We start from the raw sequence: 16682 nt of genomic DNA on the forward strand, positions 1-16682 counted from the left end.
CCAATAAAGCATTACAATAGTCTAACCTTGAAGTCATAAATGCATGGATTAACATTTCTGCATTTGACATTGAGAGCATAGGCCGTAATTTACATATATTTTTGAGATGGAATAATGCAGTTTTACAAATGCTAGAAACGTGGCTTTCTAAGGAACGATTGTGATCAAGTAGCACACCTAGGTTCCTAACTGATGACGAAGAATTGACAGAGCAACCATCAAGTCTTCATCAAGTGTTCTAGGTTATTACAAGCAGGGTTTTTAGGTCCTATGATTAACACCTCTGTTTTTTCTGAATTTAGCAGTAAGAAATTACTCGTCATCCAATTTTTTATATCAACTATGCATTCCATTAGTTTTTCAAATTGGTGTGTTTCACCGGGCCGCGAAGAAATATAGAGCTGAGTATCATCAGCATAACAGTGAAAGCTAACACCATGTTTCCTGATGATATCTCCCAAGGGTAACATATAAAGCGTGAAGAGTAGCGGCCCTAGTACTGAGCCTTGAGGTACTCCATACTGCACTTGTGATCGATATGATACATCTTCAATCACTGCTACGAACTGATGGCGGTCATATAAGTACGATTTAAACCATGCTAATGCACTTCCATTAATGCCAACAAAGTGTTCAAGTTTATGCAAAAGAATGTTGTGGTCAATTGTGTCAAACGCAGCACTAAGATCCAATAAAACTAATAGAGAGATACACCCACGATCAGATGATAAGAGCAGATCATTTGTAACTCTAAGGAGAGCAGTCTCAGTACTATGATACGGTCTAAATCCTGACTGGAAATCCTCACATATACCATTTTTCTCTAAGAAGGAATATAATTGTGAGGATACCACCTTTTCTAGTATCTTGGACAGAAAAGGGAGATTCGAGATTGGTCTATAATTAACTAGTTCTCTGGGGTCAAGTTGTGGCTTTTTTATGAGAGGCTTAATAACAGCCAGTTTGAAGGTTTTGGGGACATATCCTAATGACAATGAGGAATTAATAATAGTCAGAAGAGGATCTATGACTTCTGGAAGCACCTCTTTTAGGAGCTTAGATGGTATAGGGTCTAACATACATGTTGTTGGTTTAGATGATTTAACAAGTTTATACAATTCTTCCTCTCCTATAGTAGAGAATGAGTGGAACTGTTCCTCAGGGGGTCTATAGTGCACTGTCTGATGTGATACGGTAGCTGACGGCTGAATGGTTGCAATTTTATCTTTAATAGTATCGATTTTAGAAATATAGTTCAAAAAGTCAATACTGCTGTGGTGTTGGGAAATGTCAACACTTGAGGTTTTATTTTTCATTAATTTAGCCACTGTATTGAATAAATACCTGGGGTTATGTTTGTTTTCTTCTAAAAGAGAAGAAAAGTAATCGGATCTAGCAGTTTTTAATGCTTTTCTGTAGGATAGGTTTCTTTCCAGCCAAGCAATACGAAATACCTCTAGTTTTGTTTTCCTCCAGCTGCGCTCCATTTTTCGGGCTGCTCTCTTTAGGGTGCGAGTATGCTCATTATACCATTATGTCAAACTGTTTTCCTTAACCTTCCTTAAGCGTAAAGGAGCAACTGTATTTAAAGTGCTAGAAAAGAGAGAGTCCATAGTTTCTGTTACATCATCAAGTTGTTCTGAGGTTTTGGATATGCTTAAAAAGCAGTCTTTTGCATGAGTTTGGTTTCTGTGGTCACTACTTTAAACAAATCTTGATACATGCTCTAATGCTGGGATCCTCACCTCTGGCCCATGAGAGTTCATCTCTAACCCAGTCACACACACCTGAGCAAGCTCATCAATGTCTCCAGGATCATCAGGAAACCGCAGGGAGTTTGATCAGGGCTGGAGCTCAACTCTGCTGTAATGCAACAGTTCATTTCTGTGGCTATGAAAATACAATTTCTTAGAGTTGAAATGAGATGACACTGAATGTTCACTGGACAAACAGATTAGCTGATTTTAATATTAAATCTGCTAGAGATCTGGCAGCTGATATAAAAAACTATAATTATTTGTATTTCCCTTTTGAGCTAATTTGCTACAAATTGTTCAAGGAAAGGAGCAAAAGCAAAACTTACCATCATCCAAACTCTAAATGGAAGTAGTCAGACACACTGGGACTCATTGCCATCAGATATGTGTCTGACACTAAGAAGAACCAGAAAAAGCACACTTTGCCAAGTTCAAGATTGCGATTTAGTTACACATAAATCATTCTTTGAGGCTTCTCTCAATCCACTGAATGCTCTCTATTTCCATCACAGCTTCCAAAATGAGATATGGCTCTACTCTGACTATGGTCTGTCATTAATTGTCTGCTTACATTCATGACCAAACTGTTTGTGTTTAGGCCAAGAACATGGTCAGTGATTTCATTATCTGTATAAAAAGGTCACTGAATGTGTATTGTGCAGTTCTTCTAGTGTGAAATTCAATCCTTCCACAGAGACAGAAAGAACAAACATCACAAATAATCTGTGTACAGTTCTGTATTTTCCATCGTGAACACAAACAGAAGTATGAACACAAGCACAAGAGACGCTGTATTTATTAGAGTGGTCAGGTGCTGGGTAAAGGTGTGGGAGCGGTCTGCAGCGTTCTCTTGGCCATCTCCAGCGCTCCCTCCTGTGTCCGGTTACCCCCGATGAAGCCGCTGGCGTGGACGAAGATACAATCAGGAATCCCACTCAGCTCCGACAGAGCCTCGTCTCGGACCCCGCGCCATTCCTCCAGAAGACTCAGTCTAGAGATGAGACCAGCACACATCAATCTCCTCTCCTTCAGCCGTGATCAACAGTGAATACAGTAAAGCATCTCTGAAGCCTTCAGTTATTACACTTGAAGATCTTTCACGTCTGATACACTCCGCTGGAGAAGCGTGTGCTCATGGAGTCAGTATGAGAGAAGAAGTCACACCTGTTCTGGAAGGTGTTGAGTCCGTCCGGGACACACTGCACTCTCCAGTGTCCGTTCTGATCCGAGTACAGCACAAACTTGATGGGCACGTCCACCTTCAGCTCCTTCTCCAGCACAAACAGATGCTCTTTCCAGGGACAGCCTCCCTGAGCCAGCAGCACGATCTCTCCGCTGGGATCCACCTGCACACGACTCTGATTACACACCACATCTCACTAATACACCATTACACCACTGGGACAGGCTTTCTACAGCGGAACAGATTTTACAGTTGTATTATTAAATAAAAATATATTTTAAAATACTTAATTTCTGCCATATTAATCTTTTAATTAAGATTATGACAATTGTATGACAATAGAAAGCTAAACAGAAAATACCAGCAATTTTACGAGCTACAGGCTAATGCTGTGTTCACAACAAACGCGAATAGAGCGTCTGGCGGAAATGATTTCAATGTTAAGTCAATGTAAAGTCTCGCGGCGTGGTAGATGCGAATTCATCTAGTTACAGGAGATTCTGAGTTATAAAAAAAGGACCGCTGCATGCTGACCCCGACCAGCTTTTGTGGTGGAAAATGGCAGTAATACCCCCACCTTGATCAGCTGTACCTGAGTGTCCCTGGGACATCAGTGGGTCGGAGCACGTCTTCTCAACAGCTGGACATATAGTGAATAAATCCCGAAAATGAAAATGCTCTGGACCCCGAAAATGTTGATCGAATTGTTTTCCTGTCCAATAAATTTGTAACTTTTTGCGCATTTCAATATGCCTTTCTAGTGTGGGTTACGTTCAATAAAAAAATAAAATAAAAATAAAAATAAAAAACCACACACATGGCCTGTTTCTCAGGTCCATTTAAAGTTTCATTTTTTTGAACATTTGTTTGAAATGGATTGAATCATTATTAAAATGATTAAATCCATTTTTGAATTGCCTAAATCATAAATGCAGACTCTCTCTCTCTCTCTCTCTCTCTCACACACACACACACACACACACAAGGTTTTAACGTTATTACTACTCTTACCGATACTGCTTAACGGTCCGGTTCTTTAACGGTATTCTAATCAGTACTTTGTGTTGTGTTAGGCAGTCGAATACTTTGCTTTTCTCTGTCTGCACATAATGCACTTTTGAAAGATGTTTTGACAGATTGCTTGTGTTTCCGCCCTTACATGAAAATTTTTTATTGCACTTATGACAACCAGCTCTAGTGAAGTATAACCACACTTTGAACCGTTTTGCTGTCTCCACCATCGTCACTCTTTGTATTAAGCAGGAGTTATCGTACTGTAAGGGGCCGTTCACATATCGCATCTAAAAACGCGTAGAAAACGCTAGGGGCGCCGCTTTTCTGATTTTTTTCCCCAAATCCTTCGGGCACTTGTGCTCCTGAGGAGTCTGCCGTTGCTAAGCAACCATGACCTGCTCCCTCCATGAAGACGTGTAAATTTCAGCGATGGATGAATGGATTAGCAGCTCTAAAAACAGCTTGCAGTAGCACTGCTACTAAATTAATTTAAAAATCCACATACAGCTTTCAGCTGTTCCCTCATCTTGGCTGAGCTTTCAACGTTGTTATGGAAAAGGTGAGGAAGTCACATGACCCGCGGTGCACTTGCGGCATTCTGAAAAGCTGAGATGTTTTTAACTCGATGCGGTGCGGACGCTCCTGGAAAAGACGAGCTCTTCGCACCGCGTCGCTTCCATTATGAGCGTGCATACCGCGCACCTGCATTAGAAATAATGAACTTGAGCGCAAAAGAGCGATATGTGAACGGCCCCTTGTGCGTGTGTGCGCCGCGCTCGTTCTTGTTATGTGTGTGTGTGTGTGTGTGTGTGACTGATCTCGCAGATCTCACAGACAAACGTCTTCATATGATCGCACATTAGAAATGTTTGGAGAGATAAAATGTGCATGATAACATTATTAAGCAAAAATACATAGTACATTAATGTTTTCCCCTCCAGTACCGAGAGAAGAACCGATACCGTCAGATCTTACTGATACTACGGTCTTTCATAATTTAGCCCCGGGCCAGTTTAATACCGGGTCTCAGTACCCATCCCTACACACACACACACACACACACACACACACACACACAGACACAGACACAGACACAGACACAGACAGACACACACGCACAGACACAGACAGACACACACACACACACACGCACACACACACACACATCAGTGAATGGAGTCAGAGCTGGACTGTGGTGAGATATTAATCACCTGATATCTGTTCTGAACAGCTTTCTGCACGATCTCTCTCGCCGGGAGCCAGGCCTTCAGGAAGTAATCCAAGCGGTCCGTGAACTCTGCTCCTACAAGAGCCAGGGCTTTATGGAAGCCCTCCTGAGAGGAAGAAGTTTTAAGATTCAAGAAATATTCTTTAAATGTCTCCAAAAGAGTGTGATATTCACCTGAGCTTCATGCTAATGTATTCAGTTGTTGTGTAGTGGATGCAGCATTTACAGTACAAGCAGGAGGACAGCACATGCTCTCACATGTTCATTATTTCAACATTGTAGGAGGAGCACAATTAGCAGTTAGACTTGTCCAGTTTCATCTGCTGATGTGGTTTGAGCGATCAGTGTTTTAGAGAGCATTTTGACATGTGCAAATATGAATCAGAGACAGTCGCATCTGCCATGCAAGCGAACAGATCAGATATTCTTCTGTCAGAGAGTCGTACGCCACTGAAAACATGACGGTGTCGACTCCTCGACTCAGGTGGACGTCAGGCTAGTTTTGATAATGTTAATGATAATGTATATATAATGTAATATCTACATTGTAAATGCAGATATTGTACATGGGTCACTTTTAAAAGATGATGTGAGCTGCAGTCACCAATCAGACCTGCATTTTATATTAGAGCGTCTGCTGTTTGTGTTCAGAAATACATCATCAATTATGATTTTGACTTAACCCTAGAAAAATGGTCTAAAGGCTGAAGTATTTATGATATTGGTTTTTGTCCAAACGTATTTGATGCATCCACTCCAACAGTGGTTTCAAATCAACACTGCAGTTTTATTATCTTCAGAAACTGCTGGTTCACAGACGTCTCTCAGAAGAATGTCAAGAGCTTTGTGAGTTGATCTGGTCCCGAGGTGAGTTGGGTGTCTGTGTTCACCTCGGTGTCCTGATGGGTGCTGTTCCAGCGAGGGTTGAGGTGGCTGACGCGAGCGCTGAGGGTGGTGCTGATGGTGTAACGCACCTCTCCATCACACTGACTGATCCCGTTATCCACCGCATCCACCTCCTCCACGAAGCTCTCGTACATCTGGAGCAGAGAGGAGTCTGTGAACACGGTCTGTGTGCTGCTCAAAGTGTTTGGACTGAACTGACCTTGTCATAAAGGACCTCCAGCTGCGGCTCGTCCTGCTTCAGCTGCGTCAGCTGCTCCAGAACACGTCTGCCGAAGTGAAGATAGATCAGACCGGCCGAGCTCAGCTTCGTCACCCAGCGCTTCTCTGGACACAGGCTGTGGAAGCTGTCCACAAAAGACCTGTGGAGCGACACACACACACACACACACACACACACACTGTGCTCAGAGTCTCTCCTGCTGAACTATGCATCAGTGCTCCAGTTCAAAGAATATTTGTGATTCATAACATGTTGCATCTGTAATATCACTGCTGACAGATTCGTCTGCACAAACAGGGTTAGGGTCTCTCATGGTTAGCTGATGGTAATTTATGTATACCGTAATTCCTCAAATAAAAACCGGAAGTCAAATAAACGCCGGGCCTCTGATAGTGGCCGGGACGTGGTCAACACGGACAAATAAAGGCCGGGGGAACATTTGTGCAGCAGAGCCAGATAACGAACGTACACGCTCACCGCCGGAGCGTTTCTCGTTCTCGAGTCAGGAACCGGTTGCATCGGTTTTCGGATCCTCAGTTCACTGAACCGAGAACGTTTTCTGTCAGATGCGTCTGATTGGAGAACCGAGGAGCTGATGATACTGCGCATGTGTGATTCAGCGTGAAGCAGACCGACACAGAGCGTCTGAACCGAACTGATTCTGTGCTAATGTTATGATCTCTGTCCACTGGAACGCAATCACTTTTATTTAAAACAATTACTTATCAAACAGATGGAACTGGAAATAAAGGCCTGCCTCTAATAAAAGCCTGTTACCTTCTGCAGTTCAGGTAAATAAAGGCCCTGGGTTTTATTTGAGGAATTACAGTAATTTCATATTAATAGTTAAATAATAGTTTTTAAATTTCCTTTTATGCTTTGAAGGTTTCAAGTTCACTGCTGATTGTTCACATATTTTAAAGGAAGTCACTGCCATAAATCAAAGTGTTGTATGCTGAAGGAGAACGGTGTGTAGCTTATGATTAGATCAAAATGATGCATGCACTTGATTAGTGGTTATGTTGGAAAATACCGTCTCCTGAAGCCTGACTGATCTTCAATAACCATCACGAATGATCGATGAGGGATTCACCAGTGCTCTCAGATAAAGATAAAGGATTCAGTAATGAGACCTGATCTCCCATAACCTGCTTCCAACTACAAATCAGTTCAGGAAGGAGTCTGTTGATCTATTAATGTTTCCAATCACTAAGACACATTTCTCAGTACTAAAGTCACTTTTTCACTCATTTCTCCTAACCATCTTTCAATTTGACACAGCAGTTCATTTCACATTCAGAATGCACTAAAACTACCCAAACACTTCATTATTGCCTCAAATCAGCTTATTCTTGCAGAACTCTACAGACGTTTTCCCCAAACAAACACACTTTATCACTCATAATACAATGACATAATAACCCTGAGAAACAGGAAGCCTTCTATTGGTGATTGATTCTGAACTGATTCTGTGCTAGTGTTATGGGTGCAGGTAAACCGAAGGCTTGAATCAAGGGCAATCATCACAAATGACACCATTACGTCAAGCGCAAAAGAACCGGTGAACCGTTTTCTTCAACCGGTTTATTGAATCGAACTGTGCGGAGGAAATACTGGTGATCCGAACACCGATGCAACCGGTTCTTCACTCGTGAACGAGTCAGTCTATTGTTCGTTATCTGCCTCGGCTCGGTGTTCATCTTCAGTTCTCTCTTCACAGCAGTTCAGTCAGATACTGTTTGAGTAAATGAATTACTCAGGGATATCGGTTTGTTTGAACTCAGAGGGAGTGTCAGACACATTAAACAATTAACAGCTTAAGTCATCTGTGGATTAATGCGTATTAGAGACGCGAACCGTTTAAAACGATTCAGTTCGATTTGGTGAACTGGTTGAAGAAGATCCGGTTACATCGAGTAATTCATTCATGAACCAGATATCACAAACTGCTTTGTTTTGAACTCTCTCTCACAACCGACACGGAAGAGAAGACAATGCTGAATAAAGTCGTAGTTTTTGCTATTTTTTGACCAAAATGTATTTTCGATGCTTCAAAATATTCTAACTGACCGTCTGATGTCACATGGACTGCTTTGATGATGTTTTTCTTCTCTTTCTGGACATGGACAGTAGACCGTACACACAGCTTCAATGGAGGCACTGAGAGCTCTCGGACTAAATCTAAAATATCTAAAACTGTGTTCTGAAGATAAACGGAGGTTTTACGGGTTTGGAACGACATAGGTGGAGTTATTTTTGGCATAAAAAATAACTGTATAATTTTGAACCATACAATGTATTGTTGTCTATTTCTTCAAATGTACCTGTGATACTGACGACTGCTTTTGTGCTGCAGGGACACATATAGCATAGAGGCACATAAAAAGTGGGTAAATGTCTAATAACCTCAAAAACTCATTGACAGCTTCTGTAATTGGCCAGGTTTGATAAATAAGGTGAGAGTTTTGGGCAGATGAAGAAACGCTGCATTAAGGCTCTGTATAGTTCTAGTGCAGGATGATGATGATGATAATGATGAAGATGTACCTCTGATGATGGTCATAGCGCTGCTGACTGGGATCATATTCTCCTCCAACATCCACCACAACATCACACTGCTTCAGGAGCGACGCGTCTCTGCTGCGGAGGATCTCTGCTTCCTGATGAAGAAGAGCACAGAGATGATGAAGAAGAAGAGCACACAGATGATGATGAAGAAGAAGAGCACAGAGATGATGAAGAAAAAGAAGAGCACACAGATGACGAAGAAGAAGAGCACACAGATGGTGATGAAGAAGAAGAGCACACAGATGGTGATGAAGAAGAGCACACAGATGACGATGAAGAAGAGCACACAGATGGTGATGAAGAAGAGCACACAGATGACGATGAAGAAGAGCACACAGATGACGAAGAAGAGCACACAGATGACGAAGAAGAGCACACAGATGACGATGAAGAAGAGCAAACAGATGGCGAAGAAGAAGAGCACACAGATGGTGATGAAGAAGAAGAAGAGCACAGAGATGATGAAGAAGAAGAGCACACAGATGATGAAAAAGAAGAGCACACAGATGATGAAAAAGAAGAGCACACAGATGGCGAAGAAGAGCACACAGATGGCGAAGAAAAGCACACAGATGATGAAAAAGAAGAGCACACAGATGGCGAAGAAGAAGAGCACACAGATGATGATGAAGAAGAAGAAGAGCACAGAGATGATAAAGAAGAGCACACAGATGAAGAAGAAGAGCACACAGATGAAGAAGAAGAAGAGCACACAGATGAAGAAGAAGAAGAGCACACAGATGAAGAAGAAGAAGAGCACACAGATGGTGAAGAAGAGCACACAGATGATGAAAAAGAAGAGCACACAGATGGCGAAGAAGAGCACACAGATGGCGAAGAAAAGCACACAGATGAAGAAGAAGAGCACACAGATGATGATGAAGAAGAGCACACAGATGGCGAAGAAGAAGAGCACACAGATGGTGAAGAAGAGCACACAGATGATCATTCTCCTGTAATTAACTCATCTATCGCAGCTCCTACAGTAAACAACACTTAAACCCTCAGATCAGGAGGAATAAGTAGAGCATACTACACGCTGACATAAGAGACACGGTGAACATGAGACTGTTTATCTTGATTCACTGTGTGATGAAGTGCTTCATCTGATGATGAAGTGAAATAACAGACTGTGAATGAGTGATGAAGAGCACCTTGTATTCCGGCAGCTGTCGCAGCAGGAAACACGCCAGAACCTCATCGCAGTGAAAAGTGCCGTTATGAGTCCCGATCTTCATCTTCACCTTCCTCAGAACAGCGTTATTCAGAAACACGTGACTGACCCGGCGGAGCGCGCTCATGAATTCTTCTTCTCCTTCTTCCTCCGGAAGGGTGTTTCACGGCTGGCGAAGCAGCGTTAGCGCCTCCTGTCGGTCAGGAGTGTGAAGCGATCTCACGGTGTGTCTTATTTCATCAGTTGCTCTTAATAAAACACTGTTCACTGGGCATTCAGGAGACATTTTAATTCTGAGCTGTACAAATCCCAAGATTTGCTTACAAAGTAATTGCATCGTTATTAAAACATTAATTAAATAAAAAATTATAAATAATAAATGAATAAAAATGATAAAATTTAAGTTATAAGTGATAAAATAAATGTTTTAAAGAGCCAGTAAGATGAAAATTCTAAGCTTCCTATCACTGTTTATAAGTCCTGTACATTAGGTTTAAATCCATCCAAGGTTAAAAAACATTGTCATTTTATCAACATATCATTTTAAAATTACCTCAATTCTCAGAGATCCCCAAACGGTTCGCGCGAAGCTGTTCAAAAGATTCAGTTTCCTTAAACCCCACCTTTCGGTAGCATACTGTGTTCTGATTGGTCAACTGACATAGTCAGGTTTGATTGGTTGTTCCGCACACAACTTCACGGTAAACAATGCGTTAGCATCTGTTTGCGGTGAATTATGTCTTATTCCTCTCATCGCGAAGCAAACAGTAAAATAAAAAACTTGAACAGTCTCGCTGCTTTTTCTTCTGTGTGTGTGTATTCAAGCCGCGCTTCAGTTTGAATCTGAATAGCACGTTCAGCGCGGGGGCGTGGTCACATTAGATATAATGAAGGGAGACGTGAAAAACAGACATCGCGTTGTTTTCATATGGATTACTTTATCACAGAATATCTGTTAGCAGCACTTGTTTAGTTTTAAAGTAGACATGTCAAGCTTTCTATAGATATCTCTCTCATGTCTCTTCGTTGAGTATTCACAGAGTTATACTTCCTTTTAATGACGTGTTTGTACATGACGATCAGCACAGACAGCACACATACTGATAAGACGCTCGAGAGAAAACAAACACATAACTTCATAATCATACTTCCCGTTGTGATTCGGAGATGCTCTTTGTTCTAAATAAAGTTGGTAATGAACCCTGTTTTATGGCCAAACGCTTTGAAAATCCCGCTGTACTCACCGAGATTAGAAAAGCAGTCATCAGTGAAATGTTGTGAACACAACAAGGATTTGTTGTACTGCTCTGGTATTGTGGTAAAAATCAATTTTAGCCATTGGTTCTTCTGATCTTCATTCTTTGGCAGTGAAAATAAAACAAACTTGCCTTTACAATTAAAAACACACTGTCTCCTCGACATGATGCTCTCACACCAACCAGAGCGTCTGTGTGTGTGGGGGGGCAGGTCAGAGGTCAGTTTCTCCCAAGACGGTAGGCGGAGATTATTATGCAAAGTGCTCCTAGTGACATACATAGAGATGGGCAAAAGATTTGAAATCTATAACGACTCGTTTCAGCGATTCAGAATCGACTCCTTACTTTAGAAGCCAATAACTTTATAAATCGTGTACTTTTTGGTTTAATTACTTTGCACATTGTTTACACTGATGGACAGCTACATCATACAGTGTAATACAGGTAATTTTTGATTTCCCATCTGTGTGGCTCTTTAAATGATTACTCAACTGGGCCAGTGTGTGTTGTGATTGGTTAACTGGGCCAGTGTGTGCTGTGATTGGTTAACTGGGCCAGTGTGTGCTGTGATTGGTTAAGTGGGCCAGTGTGTGCTGTGATTGGTTAACTGGGCCAGTGTGTGCTGTGATTGGTTAACTGGGCCAGTGTGTGCTGTGATTGGTCAGCTTGGCCAGTGTGTGCTGTGATTGGTTAACTGGGCCAGTGTGTGCTGTGATTGGTTAACTGGGCCAGTGTGTGCTGTGATTGGTCAGCTTGGCCAGTGTGTGCTGTGATTGGTTAACTGGGCCAGTGTGTGCTGTGATTGGTTAAGTGGGCCAGTGTGTGTTGTGATTGGCTCCACTCGAAACCTGGTCAGGAAAGGTTATGCCCCTTACCATAGGTACCTGCAAGTTTCAGTGTAAATATTGTGTCAAAGTCAAATCAATTTGAGCATGATTCATTCAACCCGGATGATTGTAACCACTCTATACTCGTCTGTCTTGGGAAAGCTAGCATGTCTGAAATAGAGATCACACTTGTTTCCTTCTCAAGTGATATCACAAATTCCAGAAAATATTAATTGTAGTCCAAACGAGTCATTCGTTGTAGTTTTTGAAAAGTGATTTCTGTTTTTGAATTGGACTTTGAGCTTTGTAACTTTGCATATATTTTTTATGCTCAAACACACTAATACTAGCACTTTTCCTTTTCTTGTCTATCACATAAAAAAAAAAAAAAAAAAAAAAAAACCTGTCTATGTGTTCCATACTAGACTAACTGAGACTTGTCATGGCACTTCTATACTGTTGTTGTTCTCTTGTTGGTCTGATTGTTTCTATTGTTCTGATTTGTAAGTCGCTTTGGATACAAGCATCTACTAAATGATTAAATGTAAATGTAAATAATGATCCAGAGTTTCTATGGTCACGTAGGTTTGTTTATGCATTAAACCCCTGGCCACGAGAAAAATATGTTGTTCTCTCAGCATAGTATCTAGAAGCTACAACATAATATCATGTTCCCACTAGTTATTATGTCGTTAGCCAGGACAAAACTAAGTGAACTGGACATGTCACCTCTTGGTCACCAAAGTATTTAGCTGCCTGGAGTCTATTTGTTTTTGTGACTTGTAGTGATCCATTTGATTCCCTTTTCTGTAACTTTCCGCAGTCTGTAAAAATATACCTCAGATTTCTTGACAAATTTATTTGTACGGTCAATCTTTCTCATTTTAGATGTGTTTTTGTATTCTTTCATAGCATTCATGCTGAAAACTCAATGCTGCCGCTCAGTGTTTTAGCCGCTCAGTGGGTAGAGCTCACAGCGATGTCGTGTGCAAATGATCTACTGCTGGAGCTTGAGCTCTTGAAGCTCTGCCCTCTTCAGAAAAGGGGACGGGAAGCACCAGCTCATTTGCATCTAAAGGGACAAACACAAAGCTATGAAAAATTATCTGTTTGGTATTTTGAGCTAAAACTTCACATACACACTCTGGGGACATCAGAGACCTATTTCACATTTGGTTTAAATGAACATAATAGGTCTCCTTTAACATTCTATGAATCTTTATTATCATTTTTAAGATGTCTTTGCTGGGGTTCTTTAGTATATTCCTTTATCTTTGTGGGGACATAAGGATGTGTGTGTGTGTGTGTGTGTGAGGGAGAAAAGACCTAAATTTTCTCAGTCCTGGTGTGATTCTAAAATTGCCTCCATGTTCCAAACAACAAAGAGACACATATTAACCACAAATGCTTAATGTTTGATTATTAAAAGTATGCATGTAAGAGCTTAAATATCAGTTAGCACTCAATGAACGTCAGGACTGGTCAAAATGACACAAGCCTAACAGTTGCAGAGCTCCAAAGAAATAAAAAACACTGCGAGAATAAATCCTAGTTCAACTGAATCAACACAAAATAATGCAAATAAAATAGTGAAATTCAAAAGTTATCGGTTTCTTTTACAAAGGCTTAATTTTAGGCAAGCAGCTTACTTTACACAATCACAAAAATACATACATCCTTGTTAGTAAAGTATTGTTTGTGTTAGGAGTGTTAGCAGCGAAGCTAGTTTTTGTATCTGTATCTGTATCTGTATTCGGATAAAACCGAATACCTTTGTATAGGGAGTACTTCGAAATGTAGTGCGGTTGTACTTTGGGGAACACAAGTCCCAGCTTGGGGACCTTTCGTTATCTGATAAATAAATATTTTTATATCTTCTCATTAGAACAGAAAGGGTTCCTACGCAGTTTAGACATATGGAAATTGATTTAAGTTATTTCCAGGAAATGCATGGAAAAAGGCAAGTACAACACTGCTGTTTTATTTGCACGTATTTCATGCATAGAGTTTACACTCATTTACTTCACACACTTGTTACTGCATTGCGATATAAGAGGTTTATGTAAAACAACATGATATCCTTTGTCTCACCGATTGCTGCACAGTTTAAAAAAGTATTTCACTTTGCAGTCCTGGAAAAGAATGGAAAAAAATGAGAACAGAGTAGGGATGTGCGATATGACAATTTCTTATTGTGGATTATAAAAATGTCTCCACGATCTGCTTTTGAAGAAATATCATAGTGTCTTGCTAAAGCACATTCTATCAGCTGCAGTTCTGGCACCTCCATTCTCAACAGACTGTACAACACAGGACACTGTACATACTCACAGTCACAAAAGTACATTATCTGCACGTACCCGAAGCCTGTGCGCTCAAAACGCTGTCAAACAGCAACTGATTACTGAACTAAGTTATCTTGTGTGCTAATACTGTCACAACACACAAGGTTTACATATGGACTCAGTTAGATATGTCTAAAATGAAAGTAAACAGTAGAGAGAAAAACAGATGTGTGCAGCTCTTAAAGGCACAGTACTAAACATGCTCCCAGCTGTCATCAAAGGGATAGTTCACTCTAAAATTATATTTCTGTCACTATTTACTCACATGTTGTCCCAAACCTATAGCTATTAATTTCTTTCTTTTGCTGAACACAAAATAATATATTTTGAAGAATGAGGGTAACCAAACAGTAGTTGGTCCACATTGAATTTGATAGTAGGAAAAAATACTCTCGAAGTCACTGGGGACTAGCAACTGTTTGTTTTTCCATATTATTCAAAATAGCATTTATGTTCAGCAGAAAAATAAATAAATGTAAGATATTTTGTTCCGTTAAAGGCTTTGTATTTTGGCCACATTGCACACCCCAAGAACAGAGTATGGAAAAATATTTGTGTTTCGACTATTTGCTCTATTCAGTGTTCCAAAATAAAAGAAAAAAATTAATCATTTCTAAAAAAAAAAAAGATCATACAAGCAGAGAGGTTTTTTATTACGCATAGCTCTTTAAGTAAATCTTTTTTGAACTTACGCAAACCACGCAAACCAGCAAAAGAAAAAGAAGCAAACATGTATGTAGAAAATGTTTCTGTATCTAAGTTGATTATTAGCCTACTCTTGAAAGAGAGCTGGTTTGGTTTTTGATAGATGCACAAGATGGCAATGCAACTGTTTCGATTGGCCCTCCCGGTGTACTTAATCCATTCATTAGTGTAGTGTATCATAGCCTATACGGTTTTAACCATTGCCTTTTAAATATACACAAATAATATAACATGTATGCTGTATTATTTTAGTTGATATTACTCTTGCCAAGCTCCGATTTCTGAGAGATGCACAGAGAGTCAACATCAATGCAGTGTTTGATTTGCGCTCTTTTCATTCATAAAGTTTATACATTCATTCACTTCACACACTCATTATCGTGTGACTTTAGAGGTTTGTGTAAAATATTGCGCTGATCCCCTGGCTTGTCGTTTTTGAAGCCATTATACATGCCTTTCCGAATAAGGTATTCAGCTTTGGGCAAACCCCTAGTATGTTTATACATATCATCTTCTAATGCAACTTACATCATCCAACTGAGATTAACCTTATTATTGACCTAGAGTAAAACCTGTTACTGTCAAAAATACTTGAGTATCTGCAGTTTATAGTTTGGCTCCTCCAGTTTTTCAGAGAGCAGCTTGACTCCTGCATCTCCTGGGGGACTGTAGCTCAGATCCAACTCTTTCAGGTGTGAGGGGTTTGAACACAGAGCTGAAGACAAATAACCACAGCCTTCCTCTGTTACCATGCAGCCAGATAACCTGCAGATGGATACAACACACATACACACAAACATCAGATAATCTACAAAGCAGGAGATTAAATAAGAAATTAACACATTATAGTGCTTAAATAAGACAAACTACTCTAGCTGAACTGTTAATGTGCCACTAAATCTAAAAGGTACCCCTGGTGTCTCCCAGTAATTACAACAGTGCTGGTTATTAATTATCATTGTTTCAAATAGATGTTCTTGCAGCAGCAACAGTGTATTTATAGAAATCTTATGCATTTTAACATATAAGTTTGTTTAGACACTAACTGTGTTAATGAAAATGAAAATTTAAAATAATATTTCATATTTAAGATTTCATAATATGGGCTCCCAAGAAAGGTCAAAAGGATCTGTACATTATGAAGTTAAGAATCTGAATTACGGGCTTGAATATGTATGTTTTTTTATGTTAATCATTTTGGAAACATTTTAAAATAAGGTTCATTAGTTAACAAATTCTGTGGCAAATTTAATTAAATGGGTGTTAAGGAAAGGCACACACATCTTAATAAAAGGTCTAACAGCTGAAAATGCATATCAGAGCAAAAACCAAGTCCTGAGGTTAAAAGAAAACTCCTTTTAGAGCTCGGAAACATGATTATGTCAAGGCACACATCTGGGGAAGAGCTCCGAAAAAATGATGTTGCATTGAAGGGTCACAGAAGCATGTATTGTCTATAAACCTTAATGGAGGAAGTTTGAAACGACTCGTCCAAGAGC

General features: G+C 40.2%; 1 protein-coding gene across 1 annotated transcript; it reads right to left on the reverse strand.

The window, feature by feature from the left end:
* Positions 1-2479: 2479 nt before the first annotated feature.
* Positions 2480-10200, reverse strand: myg1 (myg1 exonuclease). Its single transcript, XM_052568491.1, has 7 exons — positions 10031-10200; positions 8856-8968; positions 6288-6447; positions 6073-6222; positions 5166-5288; positions 2922-3103; positions 2480-2748 (listed from the first exon to the last, which is right to left on the reverse strand). The coding sequence occupies exons 1-7, from the start codon at positions 10175-10177 to the stop codon at positions 2565-2567; spliced, it is 1059 nt and encodes a 352-aa protein (XP_052424451.1). The 5' UTR covers positions 10178-10200; the 3' UTR covers positions 2480-2564.
* Between the last annotated feature and the right edge of the window lie 6482 nt (positions 10201-16682).

The sequence above is a fragment of the Carassius gibelio genome, chromosome B11 (assembly GCF_023724105.1).
Source record: "Carassius gibelio isolate Cgi1373 ecotype wild population from Czech Republic chromosome B11, carGib1.2-hapl.c, whole genome shotgun sequence".
In the NCBI taxonomy this organism is placed as follows: domain Eukaryota; kingdom Metazoa; phylum Chordata; class Actinopteri; order Cypriniformes; family Cyprinidae; genus Carassius; species Carassius gibelio.

Bases quoted from the DNA above. Each gene is read 5' to 3' on its own strand.
- myg1 (XM_052568491.1), bottom strand. From the start codon at position 10,177: ATGAGCGCGCTCCGCCGGGTCAGTCACGTGTTTCTGAATAACGCTGTT. The intron at 6,448-8,855 runs GTACATCTTCAT...GTCGCTCCACAG, and splicing joins CGCTATGACCATCATCAGAG to GTCTTTTGTGGACAGCTTCC. The intron at 5,289-6,072 runs GTGAACACAGAC...TCTTCCTCTCAG, and splicing joins GCACCCATCAGGACACCGAG to GAGGGCTTCCATAAAGCCCT.